Source organism: Schistocerca nitens, chromosome 5 (assembly GCF_023898315.1).
Source record: "Schistocerca nitens isolate TAMUIC-IGC-003100 chromosome 5, iqSchNite1.1, whole genome shotgun sequence".
Lineage (NCBI taxonomy): Eukaryota > Metazoa > Arthropoda > Insecta > Orthoptera > Acrididae > Schistocerca > Schistocerca nitens.
In genome coordinates this window covers 328,281,682-328,302,838 of record NC_064618.1, presented here as the reverse complement: position 1 = coordinate 328,302,838, position 21,157 = coordinate 328,281,682, and the positions used below count along the sequence as shown (strand labels likewise).

Sequence of the window (21,157 nt, the reverse complement as noted above, 5' to 3'; positions counted from 1 at the left end):
TCGCAACACGGTGGAAATGCGAGTGGATTCTGTAAAGAATCAGAGTTTACTGATGTATGTATTCTATCATTTATTTGGACCATGTAGAGTGATTCATCTTAAAAACAAACTATGTATTTGACTATCAGTCAAAGTATATTTCAAATAATGAACAATTAGGAAATTTTTGATGTGATAATTTCAGTGTCATGTAATCTGCGATAACAAAGCTTTCAACAAACTCAGTTCACTCTGAATATCACACTGAGAACGGATGGAAGGCTGATTCTGCGTTTCGTCAAACTACAAACTCTTTATAGGCAGGGCAACAAATCTGGGAAGTAGCTGACATTGCTACAGGACTATACGAACGATTTGGCAAACCCACAGCAAATCTAAATTAGGGCGCCTGGATGAGAAAATTTCCGGTTATTGATTTAGGGCAATAGTTACTGCGGCGAATATCAAAATGTTTCATAAAACGTGATCCTGCCAAAATATTGTTTGCGAAGCAGCGTTCGTTCGATTCTTAATATCAATCTGTCAGCTACTTCCGATAGTTCCATAGTTCTCAAGAGTAACACCTAACAGCCTAGATACAATTGTCTCCTCCACACAGGGTGACTCAAACTTTTTGGACAAAATAATACTGATTGTAGAAAATCCTAAACTGAGATACGGAAACAATGGGCAGAAAAGAATATTTGGTGCGATGCTGGCGTAAACAACTTAAATCTGATAGCAATCACTTAAGCTCGGATCAGCTTTTAATACTGACGACTGCCGGTCCCGATCACAAAATCGCAAAAAGTTTTTCTGTACTCTTCAGTACCCCTCTTCTGCGTACAAATATTCTCAGTTCACATGTCGCTTGAAATTTGGCTAAAATCTCGAGCTTTCGAGGAAATCCTGCACTGTCTTTGTCGGGGACAGTGTACTGTCATGGTTCCCGTTGTGGTGACCATTCATAGTCTATAGACGTCTTGTGATTGGTCGGTGTTGTAAGGTGTCAGGCAAATCCAACACCTTCCATGGAAACCCTGAAATGATAGCAAATCCAGCAATATGTCACATAGCTCCGAATAAATCCTGACATTAAATTAACCAAAGTAATATGATCAACGAGTGTGGAAATGGAATACCACAGACTAACACAAGAACGTCTAAATGCATGTCATACCTTCCCACCGTGAACAGACGCAGTTCAGAGGGGAAAAACGAGAACACAAGCCGAGAACAGAGCCGTGTAGGCTAGAAGGCCCTACGATAAGAGCGGGACAATGGGACACCCACATCGCCGGCCGACCTCCAAGAGGTCCATCCCCCAGCCCATGTTAAAAGATAGAGCCATCCAGAAGAACAGTATAGATCTTACGATAATACTAAAAGGGCCACACCAGCTGCAGTTTTTAGCATGAGACTATACGCGTCTCTGTTACGTAGCAAACATTAAAAACATTGCCCCACCACGAAAAGCATAACGTTTCTCATTGGATAGACAGATTTTTTGTAGGCGGAGCTTTAGGTTATTGAGACGCTGATTGGTCAGTTGAAAACACAGCCAGATACCTTTTTCTTAAACCAACTTCGGCAAACAGTAGTAAAGATAAGTTCGAAAGAGTTGCTACCGAGATGGTGAGGTGTGTGGAGCTGCGCTGCCAGCCGCCCCTGACGCTGCCTAACCACCGACAAGGTAATGAACGCATGCGATGCCGCACAAGAGCGCATAAGGCTTCACTCAGAACTGCAGAAATCTCATCTGTTACATCCCCTTTTTACGTAATACTAGTGTCGATCGTCAATTAAACTTCATGGTATTCACATTTGCTACTTGAAGTTAAAATCTGAAACGTGATGATTTTTCTGTTATATAATTATTGAGAAGCCACATCAGGCACTGTAATTTACGACAAGTTAAGTAAGTAATTACAGATAATTGTGGGTCACTGCAGACCATTTTTGATAGTTTTCTCTTTTATGAAACTTAATTTAAACCTAACCTAGATTATAGATGTGATATGGCATAGGTCATTGTAGAACTTGGAAACCCATTCAGGGAATATTCGTTCACATTTTAGTTGAATGCAGTTGGTTTTTATCATCCTGTATGAAATTATTTCCTTTTATCAATAGTACAATTTATAAACAATGTTTAGTGAGTAGAATAAAGATCCCAATGGTAAACTTAACTGTTTTCGACGTTTTTTACCAGATAACTAAAAATAGGAAAGCCTTGTACCCCTTCCACTAAATTTAGTTAGTATTAAGATTCTTTTACAGGGAGTGCAATGGAGCTGATGCTGAAATCATTAAGTATTTGGTTATATCATCGCTAGTCTCACTGAACTCTTCTGAACTCTACATGTAATGTGTGGTCTGGCGTCTCCTTACCAGCAACAGGTCCCAGGTTCAAACTAGTCAATTCCCTAAAAGAACACGCTCAGGGCGTCGTTTCGCGAAAGTGGTAGGGAGACACGACTTAGAACAAACAGACACCACGCAGAATGCTAGAGTGTTTATCATCATTACGTCTTCCTGCCATAGATTGGTCCAATGTCTGGACGGTGGTAACAGCGCTCTCGTAGGAACATAAACAGTTCAGCGCGTTTCTCTGTGTCTCCTCAGCGTCAAGAGCCCGCTTCTAAACACTAATAACGTCTCTGTCCCGGTTGAAACTGTTCTCGCAGATTCTAATTTCTACTGCTCCTTCAATAATAGGATCCAAGTAAGTCGAAGCATGGGACAAGATTTTAGTTTCTTTACCCTGACGGAAGAAACATCTTGCAAGAGCACATTTTAATGCAAGCGCTAAAAAAAACCATTGCAAATGTGAAATGCTGGTACAATAGTAACCGGAGTAACAGTCAGAATGTTGAAGGCAAGCATTCAAACGTGCATGGATTGTGATGTACAGGTGCCAGATGTCAGTTTGTGGGATGGAGTTTCATGCCTGTCGCACTTCATCGGTCAATACAGAGACGGTTAATGCTATTTGTGGATGACGCTGGAGTTCTCGTCCGATGATGTACCATATGTGCTCTACTGGAGACAGATATGGTGATCGAGCAGGTCGAGGCTACATGTCGACACTCTGTAGAGTATGTTGGATTACAACAGTGGGTTGTAGTTGCGCTTTACCCTCTTGGAAAACAGCCCCTGGAATGATGTTCATGCTTGGAAGCACATGTCGAATCATCAGACTGACGTACAAATTTGCAGTCAGAATGCGTGGGATAACCACAAGAGTGCTCCTGATGTCATACGAAGTCGCAGCTCAGACCATAACTCCAGATGTAGGTCCAGTGTGTCTAGCACACAGACAGGTTGGTTGCAGGCGCTCAACTGGCTTCTTTCTAATCAACACACGGTCATCAATGGCACCATCACAAAACACAACAGATCTCTACCCCTGTCCTTGAAATAACCGATTTGTAATAATTAATTGTGTCAGTGTGGTGCCAACTGCTGCTCAAATTGCAGCTGAATATGCAGTACGATGTGCCAGAGACATACGTCGAACACGACGGTAGTGCCACGTGATAGTCCAGAGCCCGGTCTTCTTGCAACCGCACATTATCGTGTCGACCGGTGCCAGCAATCATGTACAGTGGGTACATCTCCGCCACGCACTCATGGTAAATAACACTGAAGTGGTGCTGTGCACGGTCATGTCATAAGCACATTCGCCGACTGACAAGAAGAGTTACACTGTGCGACAACAGTGTCACCACATAGCCAATGAACATCAGGTAGAGTGCACCATTCAAAGTGGGTGACCGCAAATAACGTCGCATTAGTTGCTCTTGGACAACCGTAGCTCCCAAGAGGATAAAGAATCGCTGCTGGTGATATGAGACGAGCTTGGAAGACGAAATTTTGTCGCTTAGATATGGCTGCAGCGGCACTTACAAACCCCATCACGGTTGAATGAGACCTCATCTTTGAACTATACAGATTGCAAAACTTTCACCTCTGCGTTGCTGCGTTGGCTACTATATCGACAGTACTAAATGTTAAAATAATTTTTCCCCACTGCCTGCACACGCTGCGACACTTTTATCTGTTCATACTTCCTGCTTTTCGGAAACTAATCATAACGGCAAAAGAATTAGTAAGCCCCAGCAGACATCACGGTAATACCCTGCAACACCAGCTCCGGCCTTAACAACGGTTTCATCTCGGCAAGGAAGAGGGTATGCCATACCTATTTCTGATTATATATCGCAAAACTACAGAATTACTGGGGATTCTCCTTGCTACTTTTCATCCGTTGTTCCGAGCAGCCTTAAAAATTTCTATGGGACTAAGGTCAGTGCTTTCGGAGGTCCAATCCAAGTGGAATAGGTGCAGTCCTGGGATTACACTTATTGTTATCTTGTATCACGCGAGTGTCCACTCATGCTCATCGTGAAGATGTGGGAGAAAGAGCGAAACTTGGTTACCGAGAATGTTTCCTGAAAATCCCGGTTCATGCAATTAATAGTGTGCTTCCAGGTGTTCGACCGCTTTGTTGTTTCCATTTTCTGCACAGTATTACGATGAATTAGACGGCCGTCTTCTTCAGATACTGCGACTTGTGCTGTTACGTGTACACACTGCTTGGGGTGTAAACACACTGTAAACTAACGTTGGTCTCTCGCCGCCAATTATAGTAAATTTCGATTCAGGACGCTCACTAAGCCCTTTGATCTCGCCAGCCAACACATCCACCAGAGTTTGAAAACGCTGGGAGGCTACGTGTTTCACGGAATACTAGTGACACCTCTGAGAAAGAAGAGCGTCAAAGGGCGTAAGGAGCTTCGGGAATCGAACTCGGCTATAATAGCGGTGTGAGACCAACAACAGTTCGCAATCTGGTTGGTACCCAGGCAGTGAGTACTGAAACGCGTATGCATTCATGTATTCAGTACCAGCGATGGCGAGGCATGACAGAATCTCTGACCAGAGAGTTATCTATCGTGGCTAGTCTACGCTTGACCGCGCGAGAGTTCAGTTGCATGTAGGGAGTCAGTAGTTGTAGTTGCTAGTTGCACTCAGTCAGTGCTAGTAGCGCGCGAGAAACAGTCGCAGTTGTGTGTGAGGAGTCGGCGGGCGTCGACATGGGCCTCTGGTCAAGATTCGGGACGAGGTATATTTTTTAAATAAGGCAATGAAGCAGCATTGCGCACATCTGAGAATGTAATGTATCTTAACTGTAATTAATTTGTCCAAGAAATGCCCCAATAATAATTTTATTTTCAAAGCAAATTTTTAAGAAAACAATCATTTGAATTGAAAGAAAGTTTCCCATACATTTCCTTACAGAAAAGTTTCACTTAAATTCAAAGTTGCACAGGGCCCAAGATCGACATTTCGGTCTATTTGCGTTTTCATTGTCACTGAGATTTCATTATCATTGAATTGTCTTACATTTTTGTGGGCAGCTTACATTTGGCTCAGATTGCTATTTCTCATTTAATTGTCATTGTCAATAAATTATTTTATTTGCTGGGAGGTTACACTAGGTTCTATTCTCGTTAACATTTAAATATTGTCGTTCGAAATTTTGCGGGGAAGTTACAGTACACATAACAGCACAACTCGTAGCACCTGAATAAGTTGTCTGGGTCGGTCGTCGAAACATTGTGCAGAAAATTTAAACAACAACTCAACAGAAATCTCGGAAGCACACTGTTAATCAATCGGGTAATACTCATTTCACAAGACACCCTGCAAACACGACGTCATTTTGACGTCACACGCAATATCGACAATCGCGGGAACTGCTGTCGACTTCCGTTAGCTCTCGATGTGGTCCCCCTCTCACGCAAGTAGCTGCTCGCAGGACTTGATGCACACATGACGTCTTTTTAACGCCACACGCAGTATCGTAGATTTATTAAAACACAACGTTCTTCGTACATTTTATTAGAATTATCATTATAATTAAACGTCGCTTAACGGCCTAGCAGCCTGCTTTCCACCTGTAGGAAATCCTTTCTTACTCGCCACAATAGTCGTCTATATTGCTGCTTAAGAGAGCGAATTCGTTATCCTAACTGCAGCGTTCAAACACATTATTAAACAAACAAAATAAACAGCGTCCAAAATAAGAGGAATTTCACAGTGATACTAAAACCACCACCAAAACATCATAGAATCGCCTCCGGCTTGAATTACACTCTCCACACACTGACGATTAAACGACTCATTGGCTCGTCGGTGCACTCAACATCTTTGTGGACATCGAGGTATAACAACAACACCTGTCAGCAGCTGAGGTTGTCAGTTAGTCATCATTTATATCAGGGAAAAGCTGCACGGTCATCAACAATAACTGTTCTTTCGAGAACAAGTTACTGTCTTTGATTATATAGTTAAAAGGCTACCTAGCCATTGACCTTTGTCTGTGCGAATGCGCACAGGTTGCCCAAACTCTTACGGGAATCGCCAGCGCGTGCGCGAGTAATGAGTGGGTGGGCAAATGTCTATAAGGTACAATACATATGTAGAATTGTGGACAGTTGGGAATGTGAGTCTCACGGGAAGCGTGCAAGGGATAAGTCCCTGCAGTCGCGCTATTCATCTGTGTCCTCGGTGGCTCAGATGGATAGAGCGTCTGCCATGTAAGCAGGAGATCCCGGGTTCGAGTCCCGGTCGGGGCACACATTTTCAGCTGTCCACATCGAGGTATAACAACAACACCTGTCAGCAGCTGAGGTTGTCAGTTAGTCATCATTTATTTCAGGGAAAAGCTGCACGGTCATCAACAATAACTGTTCTTTCGAGAACAAGTTACTGTCTTTGCATATATAGTTAAAAGGCTACCTAGCCATTGACCTTTGTCTGTGCGAATGCGCACAGGTTGCCCAAACTCTGACGGGAATCGCCAGCGCGTGCGCGAGTAATGAGTGGGTGGGCGAATGTCTATAAGGTACAATACATATGTAGAATTGTGGACAGTTGGGAATGTGAGTCTCACGGGAAGCGTGCAAGGGATAAGTCCCTGCAGTCGCGCTATTCATCTGTGTCCTCGGTGGCTCAGATGGATAGAGCGTCTGCCATGTAAGCAGGAGATCCCGGGTTCGAGTCCCGGTCGGGGCACACATTTTCAGCTGTCCACATCGAGGTATAACAACACCTGTCAGCAGCTGAGGTTGTCAGTTAGTCATCATTTGTTTTAGAAATGGTCGTGCCGAGCCTCCGAGCCATCACAATCTGCCCTCGGTCAAACTCACAAAGACGGCGCCTCCCCCGTTCTACACATGGACAGCATGCTCACTGATACTACATGCACTGTGCTTGTGTCTGACTAGCAGTCATTCCTCGGCAGGTGTCGCTAGCAGGTCGGTGGTCATAATGTTCTGCCTGATCGGTGCATATACAGAGGGGTCCAAAAAAATGTATCCACTGTTTAAAAGTCCATAACTTGCAAACTAATTGACGGAGTTGTCTCATTTTTGGTGAAAGTGTAGCTTAAAGTCCAACTTAAAGATATCACTGCAGGTGTTCGAAATGGTCACCATTAACATTTACATACAAACGATGCCGCCGAACTGCAGCACGAGCTACTGACTGCAACGTGTTCATTTGGATATTAGCACATGAATGTACGATGGATTTTCGAAGTTCATCCAATGTACGTGGCTTTTGTCGATAAACGACGTCCTTTAGTTTTCCCTACAGGTAAAAGTCCAGAGGAGTTAGGTCTGGGGAACGTGGTGGATACTCCACAGCACCTCTACGACTTATCCATCTTCCTGGTAGATTTTCCTCGAGATACACCCTAACACGATTTTGGTAGTGGGCTGGGGCACCATCTTGTTGAAAGTGAACTCTTCCGTCTCCATACAAGTCTCGGATGGCAGGTAAAATGGATGTCTGAAGCTTCTGAAGGTACACCTCACCGGTAACTGTGCCGTCAAAGAAGAATGGCCCAATCAAGCCCCGGTAAGACAACCCACACCACACATTTTATCCTGGCAAATTCGCGGCTTTGTCTACATGGACGTTCGGATTTTCGGCGGCCCAGTAGATGCAACTGTGGCGATTTATTGTACCATGTAGTTTGAACTGTGCCTCATCAGACCACACAGTCATCTCTGCAAACTCTTCATCTTTGCGCACCATGTTAGTAAACCACTCGCAGTACTCCATTCTACGATATGGGTCGTCCTCGTTCATTGCGTGTAGCAATCGTAGGATGTACAACGCTTGTGTGGCGATTGCCGGAACTACAAACTATTACACTACCAAAGTACTAAAATTATAAACAGCCGACCAGTTGCAATGGATAAAGAAACTCTTTACCTAGGTTTCGACAAATACAAATTTGACTTCTTCAGAAGGTAACCTAAGGACAATGAACATCATAGCTTACATTAGAAAAGTATGAAACTTATAAGCCAAGAATAAATTTTAAGACAATTTAGAGAACTCTTGCATTACAGAAGTATGATAACGACGACTGGTACTTACAATTTTACGTTAGTAAGGACTAATGTACCATCGCAGTTTTTACAATTGTCGGCATAGATCCATGTGTCAAAAATTAAATACAGCCCTAGAATTAGGGTTTGTTTCGTTAATAAAAAATAGCTCATGGATCTTGCAGAGCTCACAACCGACTGAGTGTAATCGGCGAGCGTAGTTACTCTGAAAACAGGGCAGGTGGCGCTCGTGCCGAGAAACATTTGCCAACTGGCGTACAAAGGCAACGTGTAAATTATCAGTATTAATAACGTCCTTAGGTAGAGTAACAATAAAAAAGGAAGGAAATTAACACTCCCGTTATAACAATATGGGAGCATTGGTACAAATAATGTAGTTATACATAAAAAAAGGCAGGTGGCGCTTACGCCGAGAAACTTACGCCCAGTGGCAAATACAGCCAAAATATAAAAAAATTATGTTACTACATCAGTGAAGCCCACAAACGGTATACATGTCAGAACTTTAAAATTGACAATAATGGCTCTTCTCAAGAAGGAATTACAAATATTGGTACACGAGCCTGTTAATACACATTCACAGGAAAAACAAAATTTTAGAGCCAGGCAAAATCACATAAGGGCCGATGTAGTAGCAAACATACATCGTGACAAAACCACCATTACACAAGGGGTAGTGAGCTTAAAGCACTGAAGGTGCATCATAGCTTCCTGAGGAAATAAACCACTAAGGTTACCAGCATTAATGTTATACCGTAAACAGTTCTTCGAAAAAAAAATGGCTCTGAGCACTATGCGACTTAACTTCTGAGGTCATCAGTCGCCTAGAACTTAGAACTAATTAAACCTAACTAACCTAAGGACTCACACATATCCATGCCCGAGGCAGGATTCGAACCTGCGACCGTAGCGATCGCTCGGCTCCAGACTGTAGCGCCTAGAACCGCACGGCCACTCCGGCCGGCTAAAGCATTCGAAAAATTGTCTTCAAGCAAGGCTCAACTGGTCGTTCAGTATATTACCGTCCTTGAGCTCAAGATGTTTGAAAATTTGTAACTCTTCCCACAGATCTATTCTACGCCCTTTGTCTTCTCTGTGTTGGATAACAGTGTCTTCTAAAGATGAAACAACTCTGTCAATTAGTTGGCCAGTTATGTACTCTTAAACAGTGGATACACTTTTTTTTGACCCCTCTCTATTTTTTCTCGACAAGCTAGGTGAATAGTATATGTTGGAAGTGTGTTTGTATTAAGAAGCGAACTTCCACAAAGAACTAACGCAATCTGTTTTTGCCTATGCAGCGTATTTCAATGCTGAGAGCATGTAAAACTGGCGAACGTGCAAAAACTCATATTAGAAATTATCGACGCACTTAAGGAGAGAGGGACTGCTTTCTCTGCACCTGCTCAGTGTAATTAAACAGTCACCTGTCGCCTTTGCGTCGCAGAAGAGGCGTCCGTAACAAGAGGACAAGTAGCTAGAAGCCAGCCAGCGTGTACTCACCCTGAGACGTAGAGCGCCATGTCCCAGTGGTTGGGGTCGCTGTCGCCCTTGGGGTTGTGCTTCTCGCTGAAGGCGCAGAAGGAGTCCAGCAGGGCGCCGCGCTCGCCGTCGTGGTGCGGCAGGTCGGCGGGCTGGCTGCTCATCAGCTCCAGCCGCACCAGCGAGATCTCCACCCGGCCGCCCAGGCTGGGGTGGTGGTACAGCGCCTGCACCTGCGCACCAGTCGAGTCTCATGTTGGTTCTGCGGCACCATCCGGTCAAGGCTCGCACCACGTGCCACTTGAGGGCTTCCAGCAAAAGCCCCTTTTCAGCTTCAAATATGTGACTCCCATTTGAAGAGAGCGCTACACATATCAGGACACACGGAAAACTTCTCGACCTAGCAATGAGATGCCAGTGATATTAATGGGTACATGTGGTGGGGCTACAAGGCCTGTGCGTGTAAGCTTATAATTGTTTGCTTATAGGACTGAAGGACTACTCCTTCAGTGCCGATATTTTCCTATCATCTCGACCTAACGGCGACTCAGGTTCCGAGTCAGACACACATATGGAGACCGCAGAGTCACTGACAGACACTGCAGCCAGCGCTACGAGACGCTCGGAAAGACTTCACGGCCACCGCCAGGGAGCGTTCGCAACGCGTCCAATAGTGCTCTTAATTACTGCTCGTGGCCAGTATTTGGGAACCAACAACGTCCGTACGGTTTCACTTCGAATCGTTTAGCAGCTTTCGGCGTCTCTTGAGTGACCACGAATATTTGCCATGGCCATTGCAGTTCGATTCTTAACTCATTGCTCCTTTGGGAGACTTCACTGCGTACGACTATTCGGCTTCCGATTCTTGGGGTTCCTGGTTAAAGGACCTTGTTCAGTTGTGGTTGTTGTCGAGTTTGTCATAACACGGACAGCTTACGAATTATTTCATTTATTGTACCGTGACTGTGTTTCAGTTTAAGAAAAAAGCAGAGTAATCTGTGTTTTTTTTTAATATATTGATCAAATTATTATTCTCTTGTGAAGATTCAGAAATCTGTTGTGAGTTTGTACCAATTCTTGGCGGGAAGAGCAAAGACTTTTCAAAAGACTTAAATATTGTAAGTTATAGTTTATCTATATTTCACCTGAAACCGTTTGCAGAAGGCGTAGCGTTCTCAGGATCAAGAACAGAGTTCGCATTGCCACTTAATTTATTTGTGTCGTGATATGTTCGATCACGACCGGATATGAGACATAGCAACTACGAACAGAGAAACCTAAGGGACCAGACAGAGCTGGAAATTTTCTTTGCTATACAACACCACACATTAAAAGAAGTTGGATTTAAATCACAAACAAGGTAAATAGCAATGCGCCTTCTGCCTTAACTATGACGTTTGCCGACATGCAGTCTGTCCCTGGTAGCTGTATAAAAACTATAAAAACACCGTGATTTCTGTTGCCATTAATAGGATATGGATAGTATAGAAATACTTTAAGTAATAAGTAGGCACTACAGCATCTGAGAGCACAATAATGAATTTAATTACCTTAGTCAGTATTTGTAACAATAGGATCCGTACATTTCAATTTTATACCTTGCCGGCTGTTTCTTTAAATAAAGTCTTTTGGAATTTTCGACATTTCATCTTAGCTGCACACAAAAATTCTTACATAGCACTGCACAATAGTAATATTTTATAATAATTAATTAGTGATTGCGGACCACGCCATATACGCCTCCGCCGTCTTTAAAAAATATCACGAATGTGTTAACAGAAGAATATTACAGTTCTTCAGCTGTCAAAAAAATAAGAAACACAAAATATCTCTATCGATACAAATTATGAACAATTCGTATTCCGCGCCGTGGCGCGTAAGGTATTCTTTGAAATATCAGGTGGTCGCTGCTCAGCGACGATCTAAGAAATTTTTTTACACAGATGGGTTTTTTGAACCTACATGGTTAGATTATCGAAAGTAAGATTTTTTAAGCTATCTAAACAGATACTAATATTACAAATCGTGAAAGCAGTGTCATATACTTCAGACTACATTACTTCCGAGCTGCCAGCACAGGCATAAAAGTCCATTTAGAGCTTCCACTACCTGGCTCTCTTTTTGGGAGTCTACTGCTAGAACTTACTCAATGTGGATTCACAGCCATAGAATGCTGATGAACTAAAGACATGTTTTCGTAGAGGCTGTAACTAGAAGTGACATTTTTATTTGCTGTTAGACACTTTGAACCTCATAGTCATTATCAAGTATTTCCTTGGAAGTGTTCGTAATTCTGCTGTTTGTAGACAATCCCTTGGCATTGTTTTATTTCATTTATAGGTTCAAAATGGTTCAAATGGCTCTGAGCACTATGAGACTTAGCTTCTAAGGTCATCAGTCCCCTAGAATTTAGAACTACTTAAACCTAACTAACCTAAGGACACCACACACATCCATACCCGAGGCAGGATTCGAACCTGCGACCGTACCGGTCGCGCGGTTCCAAACTGTAGCGCCTAGAACTGCTCGGCCACCCCGGCCGGCTCATTTACAGGTCACAATTAGACATACGATCATTTACATACAAATGCTTGATAATGACTATGAAGCTGAAACTGGCCAATTAAAAAAAAATGTTGCGTTACAGCATCAGCAAAAACGTATCTTAACTTGGCTACGTGAAAAGTTTTCGGCCTGTTATAGCAATGGCGTATGTATCCATATTTTCATGTTGGTACAGTTTGCACAATAAACTAGACAAGTATTAATTCGGTCTAAGTAATAGATTTTTGTACAGCTTTTTAAAGAAGGCATTCGGACTAAGTTTCGTTCAAGCAGAAAAACTCGAGTATTGGGTCGTCAAAAAATTATTCTGTTTGACCGATGTATATTAATCAATATAGGTAGTTTAGAACGAGCGATGCTTTATTTTCCACCTTTCGAGTAACTAGAGTGTGAACTAAGTGCGTAGTAATACCCCTGACGATGAACGTGAAGAACTTCCCAAAACAACGACCACACGTGTGAACAACAGGATGATCGACTGTTAACGGTACTAAATACTTGAATCCACTGGCATACTAGAAGAAAGAGCGCGGTACGCTTTTATCGTCAATAATTATAACCAAAAACGAATACAAAAAACTAAATGTCAAAGTAGGCTAATCAAACTGATTTTATATAACAATTTTTTACTACGGACAAGACACAAGTCCACCACTTCAGAGTAGGAACAAAACAGCAATGAAATCATTGGGTGAAAGGAACTCAGTGGCCCTGCTAAAAGAAAAAGATTTGTCCATCCACCGGAACGGTTATAACCCGTGTTTTCCTTGGTCCATCGATTTTCTAGCAAAGGGTAAAGCGATATCTGGGGAACACTATTTGGGTCATCTACAACAACTACGTGAAAAATTTCAAAGAAGAGGTCCGGAAAGCAAAAGAAACTAATTCGTGTTTCACGAGCACTATTTATTTATCCACAAATATTTGACAATGACAGAACTGTGGGATTTGCATTATTAACTGTTGGAGCATTTCCTCTATTCATTATATTTAGTACGTTATTACGCCCTACTCAGAAATGGTAAGAAATTGTGGGTGGATAACGCTCTGCCTCCAACGGAGAGCTTTTGGCAGGTGTGGGAGGAGATATTTGTACTTTGGAGACGATAAAAGACCAAGCGGTGACATGGTGCGAATACAAGACAAGTTTCCAGAATGAGATATTCACTCTGCAGCGGAGTGTGCGCTGATATGAAACTTCCTGGCAGATTAAAACTGTGTGCCGTACCGAGACTCGAACTCGGGATCTTTGCCTTTGCGGACAAGTGCTCTACCATCTGAGCTACCCGAACACGACTCACGACCCATCCTCACAGCTTCAGTTCTGACAGCACCTCGTCTCCAAACTTCACAGAAGCTCTTCTGCGAGCCTTGCAGAACTAGCACTCCTGGAAGAAAGGATATTGCGAAGACATGGCTTAGCCACAGCCTGGGGGATGTTTCCAGAATGAGTTTTTCACTCTGCAGGGGAGTGTGCGCTGGTATGAAACTTCCTGGCCGATTAAAACGTGTGCCGAACCGAGACTCGAACTCGGGACCTTCGCCTTTCGCGGGATCTTGCCCGCGGAAGGCAAAGACCCAGAGTTCGAGTCTCGGCCCGGCACACAGTTTTAATCTGCCAGGAAGTTTTACAAGACAAGTTGTATGAGAATTTGCGACTACATCTGAAGTTTTCAGTCGTATACAATGTATTTATTCAGTTTGTTCAAACGGAGACAATAAGACACTGATCGACTGAACGAGATAGTAGCGCCCCCTGTGTTTACGTCATTCCACATCTACATCTACATGACTACTCTGCAATTCACATTTAAGTGCTTGGCAGAGGGTTCATCGAACCACAATCATACTATCTCTCTACCATTCCACTCCCGAACAGCGCGCGGGAAAAACGAACACCTAAACCTTTTTGTTCGAGCTCTGATTTCTCTTATTTTATTTTGATGATCATTCCTACCTATGTAGGTTGGGCGCAACAAAATATTTTCGCATTCGGAAGAGAAAGTTGGTGACTGAAATTTCGTAAATAGATCTCGCCGCGCCGAAAAACGTCTTTGCTTTAATGACTTCCATCCCAACTCGCGTATCATATCTGCGACACTCTCTCCCCTATTACGTGACAATACAAAACGAGCTGCCCTTTTATGCACCCTTTCGATGTCCTCCGTCAATCCCACCTGGAAAGGATCCCACACCGCGCAGCAATATTCTAACAGAGGACGAACGAGTGTAGAGTAAGCTGTCTCTTTGGTGAACTTGTTGCATCTTCTAAGTGTCCTACCAATGAAACGCAACCTTTGGCTGGCCTTCCCCACAATATTATCTATGTGGTCTTTCCAACTGAAGTTGTTCGTAATTTTAACACCAAGGTACTTAGTTGAATTGACAGCCTTGAGAATTGTACTTTTATCGAGTAATCGAATTCCAACGGATTTCTTTTGGAACTCACCTGGATCACCTCACACTTTTCGTTATTTAGCGTCAACTGCCACCTGCCACACCATACAGCAATCTTTTCTAAATCGCTTTGCAACTGATACTGGTCTTCGAATGACCTTACTAGACGGTAAATTACAGCATCATCTGCGAACAACCTAAGAGAACTGCTCAGATTGTCTCCCGGGTCATTTATATAGATCAGGAAGAGCAGAGGTCCCAGGACGCTTCCCTGGGGAACACCTGATATCACTTCAGTTTTACTCGATGATTTGCCGTCTATTATTACGAACTGCTACCTTCCTGACAGGAAGGCTGGTACGTACCCCGTTGACGTAGGCGAGCAACATATCGCGTAGCCTCTCGTCGCTGTTGTGGAAGAAGGGCGCGAACAGCTTGTAGGCGGCCTCGTCGAAGAACAGCGCCGCCTCCACCGTGTAGCCGGAGGCCTTGCCCCGCCGCTGCCGCTCCGGTTCCTGCCAAAAAGTAACCGTATGTGCTGATCTACATCTAAGTCTGCATCTACACACCTACTGCACAAGACAACTTCTGGTTTGTTGTGAAGGATACTTCTGATTCCACTGTCAGTTCCCTCCTCTCCCGTTCCAATCGAGAAATGGAAGAACGTTTGTAGGTTGACCTCCGACCTTCAGCTCTCCTGTTTTCCGCCTTTCTATGGCGTGGTTGCATCCTGTACACGTGAGCAAAAATTGCGGTCGCGCTGCACTCCAAATGAGTTCGATCACGTTCCGTGGAGATGTACACCACATTATGCTTAGAGAAGGGTTGAAACGCCCGAAGGTGTCACAGGCGTCGAAGACTGTCAAGAACATCTTTCTATTGCTCATCGCAATGCGAGATGTTGGTTTTCGATCGTGAAATGTGTGGGATCAGCGCCCCAAGGGAAGGGGTGCTTTTTAACTCCCTTTGTGCTACCACCTGAGGCCTTTTCCTGTCAATTCTGAGCTGCGGTGTGTTTGGTATGTTTTCCGCGTGATTTCAACTCAGTGTGTCGCGGTTCTGACCTCCACTGCAGAGACGTCAAAACAAGGGGCGAACTGTAGGTAAGAGGGCTGTAGCTACTTCCTCATCGTGTGGCACATCCAAGGTGGCGTTGGGCAGACCTGCGGTGAAATTTGGTACCAATGTGACTTCATTAAACCACTTTAAAGCTAACATGAATTTCCAAACTGTGGGCTTTTTTTCGACTGTTTGATGCGTCGTTGAGAGTGAGGGTGATGACGCTCGGTGCCACGCTTTTGCGCAGTTGCAGAGTAATGTCTGTGCTTTAATTATGTTGCGCAGTCCACTTCTAAGTTACTCATGTTGGCAGCTGTTCTTGATTTGAATTCTGGAATATTTACATCATGTTATTTGGTGAATAAATCTCAAAGAACTGCGTTTAGTACCCCATTAGTTGTAACATTATCGTTAGTGTCACGATATCAATCGAATCTTGTCGTTGATATACTTTACATACGATCAGAATCTGTTTGGACTTTCTGCCAGATTAGGAGAGACGGAATTTCGTTGTGAAAACTATTAAAAGCGTTTCGCATTCAACTGCGCGCTAAATTTCGGGTTTATGCATATCTTAGAGGTTTTTCATTCTTGTGAATTTAGCATGTTTTTCCCGTTGTTTTTTCAACAGTATCCTGACCACACTCATTTGGCCTGGGAGATGTGTTGAATCTCTTATTAATTTACTTGGTATGAAACTTTCAGGTGCCGTCAATACCATTTCTTTGAATGTACTCAGGTCTGGTCTGTGCTTGCATAGCTAGAAATAAGGACTGTCTCATGAAATCATCAGGAAATTTTTATCTGCTTTCTTAAATACAGACATTTTACGTTTGTTTATGGTCAATTTCGTTGTTAAGGTAAGCATTCTCGCTACAACGATCTTGCAGTCACTAAACTTAGTATCCGTCATAACGCTCTCTGTATTCTCGCAGGATTATTTGTTGCGAAAGAAATGTAGTATTTTATCGCTATCACTTACACTGGGTGTGGACTCCTGAATTAATTTCTCAAAACCATTTGCAGTAGTAGTGTGGGGGGCTGAAGTTAACTGACGATCCCTACCCTGAAAATATGAGCGTGATCACACGAGTCATATGAGGTTTTCACTTACGAAATATAATTTAAGAATTACTAGAGCCCGGATTATATGTAATTACATATTCCGTTTCTTTACATGTAGTTACAAGAAAAATTAAAATGTCGATGAATTACACTGAAAAGATCCTTATTTAGAAGTGCAAATTACATATTTTGAGGTATAACGCACATGTCACACCTTACTGCATAATTTTATATATTTCGATATTATTTCTATTGTCAGTGCTATAACCAATGATGGTAAAATAGTCCTCTGTCACACTTGTGATAAACGTATACGATGTACGATGGAATCTCAAAGAACAAAATTTACCATGCAATCCACGTGTTAGGAATAAACAACGGATTTCGTCTAAGAAACAGGCTCTACTTATATAGTTTCAGGCACATCCTACATCATCTGATAGTGAATTTTACAAAGAGCAATGTTTTGTATTGGTTGCAGGGAACATTTCGTGGAAAAAACTTCATGTACGTGAATCTAAACATTTCTTACAGAAATACTGCAACAACAGCAACATTTCCGACGAGCCCACTCTCAGGAAGAATTACCCGGACTCTTTCTATGTTGACATAGTAGAAGAAAATCGGGGATGACATTGACAAATCACCTACAAGGATTTATAATGATGGGACGACGGATGCTGTAGGTCTTTTCATCGCTAAACTAACTGTGGGCAAGTTGGACTCTGAAGAAGCATCTAAACCTTATTTAATTTATTGTAAGCCTTTCGAGGCAACAGATAGTTCGACAGTTACTCGATTCATTAAAGATGGATTTAGGTACTATGCCCAGATGGCGTAAAAGAAGAGAGGGTCCTATTGATGTACAAAGACGCTACTTCATACGTACTGAAAGCGTGGAAATCACTTCATTAATTTTATCCTAATTTAGTGCATGTTACATTTAAGACTCGTCTATTGCAACGAGGTGCCAAGACAGGCATCAATTCTCAAAAGTAAATCCACTGACCAGCAACAAAAAAGGTTTTCTTGAAATGTCCGTATCGTGTACAACGCTGGAAGCAACAGCTGCCTGATATACCTCTACCTCCGGAGCCAGTGACAAGAAGGTGGGCAACATCGACTGAAGCTGTGATTTTTTACAGTAAGAACTTTGAATCAGTAAGTCGGTGATGGAGAACTTTCCTTCTGATCCTACACCGCCTGTGAGTGAGTCCTTACCAGCATTCAACAATTCTAAAGTGCTCATTTCAGTTTCATACAGTCCATACAGCTGGCGGACCAAAAGTATCAAGAAACTGGAGACTTCACGTATACCTGTGGGAATAATGCAACATGCAGTTGGGAAGGACTGTGTTGTACCGGGTGACGTGGGTGGTGTAACCACTGCAGTTTGTGCTGCATAAGAACCCTGGCTACTCAGATCTTGTTATTTTGTTTCGCTTATTTAATGGTGAAATTGTCGAACCCCCTGGGAATATTATTCCAGTACCATCCCTCACCGTTCATTTCACATTTGTACTTCAGTACTTTGTAACAAAAGTGAACTGATTAAGAATTAACATAGATATTTTACGAGAATATATAAGAACTTATATTTTCTAACAAAAACTTCAATTTGGGATTTAACATGTGATTTCTTCATTACAAAGTTACATATTTCTCCAATTTCGGTTACATATTTATGTACATATTTCTTAATTTGGTATTACATAAAATCCAAGCCCTAATAATTACGTTTCATTTCCTATATTATTTCTCTAAATTCCAGTTTCTAAGACTTAAGATTTTTTCTTTTGTTCCACATATAGACTAAACAATCCAGCGTGGTACGATAGCTACATGTTTCCATTTCTCTGACCCGACTCGTGACAATAAACACACGTTTAGATAATTTTATTGAATTTCCTTAACGTAGGAGAGAGATACTCACAAAAATGTCAGATACTTCGTTGACTAGTGCCTCTCTGTCAGCCACAAGTGGAACTGAAACGGTAAAAACAAAAACATTAATATTACAGCAACGTTTAATTTTATATCAAGACCTCTCATTTTTGCTTTTATATGCCTCCCAATAGTGTTCTTGTTAAAATGTGAGTGAGACTGATCAGTAATGACGCCTCAATAAGTCAGTCATTCTGTTCCATGATAATCAGGGCCAATGTTCGGTATTATGATTTAACAGCAAATTAAATTTAATTGACGTAAGTTCGGAAAATTAGAATTCAAGTTAAAGCTACAAAACTTTTGCATATTTTCACTCCATGCTGTTTATCAGATTGTTACTTTGTGACGGCTTAACTACTTCGCATTCCGACACTGAAATTGTGCAGCAAACTAGTTCTTATTTATTCTCTCAGGTACCTTACCAATTATTTAAGATACAATATTTCAATGAACTTCATTTGCAAATTTCATGAGGTATGTACATGCAAGTAAACGTTACCGTAAGGGAACGCAATTTTTGCTGTAATAGGAAGTTTACTCCAGTCAATTATTTACTTCAGTCTATCATTTACCTCTTATTCCACGTTACTACTTTTGGTTTTAATAAAGAACAATTACTAATGTTTTATCGCTGTTATTTCTGGGGCGTTGTTGTGTTGGTTATGTGTACGTAAATACTTAAAGAAATGTGTAATTATTACTGTTGTAATTATTGATTAGGTAACAAACAGGTGTTGTTCGAATGAACTGGCGATCGTGTAATATTGCAAATTAATTCATTTTATTTTTTGTGCGTTATTTGTAATTTCGTGGCAACTCTTTCTTTTCGTTTCGTCTTTACCGTGCATGATTGTACTGTTCTACATACATCATTCCTAATTTCAGTAAGCATGGGGTGTACAGAGTTATCTATAAAAATAATTCCAGAATGAGATTTTTCACTCCGCAGCGGAGTGTGCGCTGATATGAAACATCCTGACAGATTGAATCTGTATGCCGGACCGAGACTCGAACTCGGGACCTTTGCCTTTCGCGGGCAAGTGCTCTACCATCTGAGCTACCCAAGCATGACTCACGCCCCGTCCCCACAGCTTTACTTCTGCCAGTACCTCGTCTCCTACGTTCCAAACTTTACAGAAGCTGTCCTGCGAACCTTGCAGAACTAGCACTCCTGAAAGAAAAGATATTGCGGAGACATGGCTTAGCTACAGCCTGGGGGATGTTTCCAGAGTGCAAACTCTGGAAGGTACACGGGAGAGCTGCAAATTTTAGAAGGTAGGAGACGAGGTATTGGCAGAAGTAAAGCTGTGAGGACGGGACATGAGTCGTGCTTGGGTAGCTCAGATGGTATAGCACTTGCTCGCGAAAGGCAGAGGTCCCGAGTTCCAGTCTCGGTCCGGCACACAGTTTTAATTTGCCAGGAAGTTTTATAAAAATAATTTGTTGTACACTTTTCCCCAATAATCAGCAGTTCATTTCGGAAACGATTCCCTTAAAATTTTCTTGCTATTATTAGGCTCACGTGAACACGGTCAATACATTCGCGTAGCCCATTAATCAAGAGAAGAAGTCAAGTGTCCGGCGACAAGTGTTAATAAAGACAACATTCAAACTGTGCGTGAGCTTGTGGAAGACAATCGCCACATTACTGTTACCGAGATTGCATCACAGGTGCGGATAAGAGTCTACACTACTTTATCAGACACACCTGGATATGAAAAATATTTTGGGAGGTTGGTTTCCACGTCTTCTCACCAAGGAACGAAAGAAGTTGCGGAAAAACGTCTGTCAACGACTTCTAAAGTACTTTGAAGGAGAAATTTTTTGGACGGTATTGTGACCTTCGACGAACTATGGCTACATCACTATACGCCAGAGACCAAGAAGACGAATATAGAGTGGCGGAAAGCTGGAGAGGGGGTACCGATCTGTACCCGACTGTCCAACGGGAGAGTTTTGGAAACTGCGTTTTGAGACCCAAGAGGCGTATTGCTTGTTAGTTAAATGTATTGGCAAAGGACGGCGAGTGAGGCCTCCTATTGAAGGCTTCTGTTTGATACTGAGAATGCTTACCCCACCAAACGGCAACGGCAACAGATCTGCAATGTGGGAAACACGCGGTTGCGTAAAGCAGCTCCAGCCCGTGAAAAACTGAACGGGTACAATGACATCCTCGTGACAACCACTTTTTTGGCCCACTGAAAAAGGCCTTAGGAGGGGAATGTTCTGCGGAC

General features: G+C 42.6%; 1 protein-coding gene across 1 annotated transcript in view; it reads right to left on the bottom strand.

Moving 5' to 3' along the window:
* Nucleotides 1-21,157, bottom strand: part of LOC126260431 (A disintegrin and metalloproteinase with thrombospondin motifs adt-2-like) — a 192,664-nt gene that overhangs the window by 98,235 nt on the left and 73,272 nt on the right. Inside the window, exons 5-7 of the mRNA XM_049957759.1 lie at nt 18,910-18,962; nt 15,218-15,367; nt 9,912-10,123 (exon numbers count right to left, since the gene is read on the bottom strand). Of these exons, the coding sequence (XP_049813716.1) occupies nt 9,912-10,123; nt 15,218-15,367; nt 18,910-18,962 (415 nt within the window). The remainder of the gene's footprint in view (nt 1-9,911; nt 10,124-15,217; nt 15,368-18,909; nt 18,963-21,157) is intronic.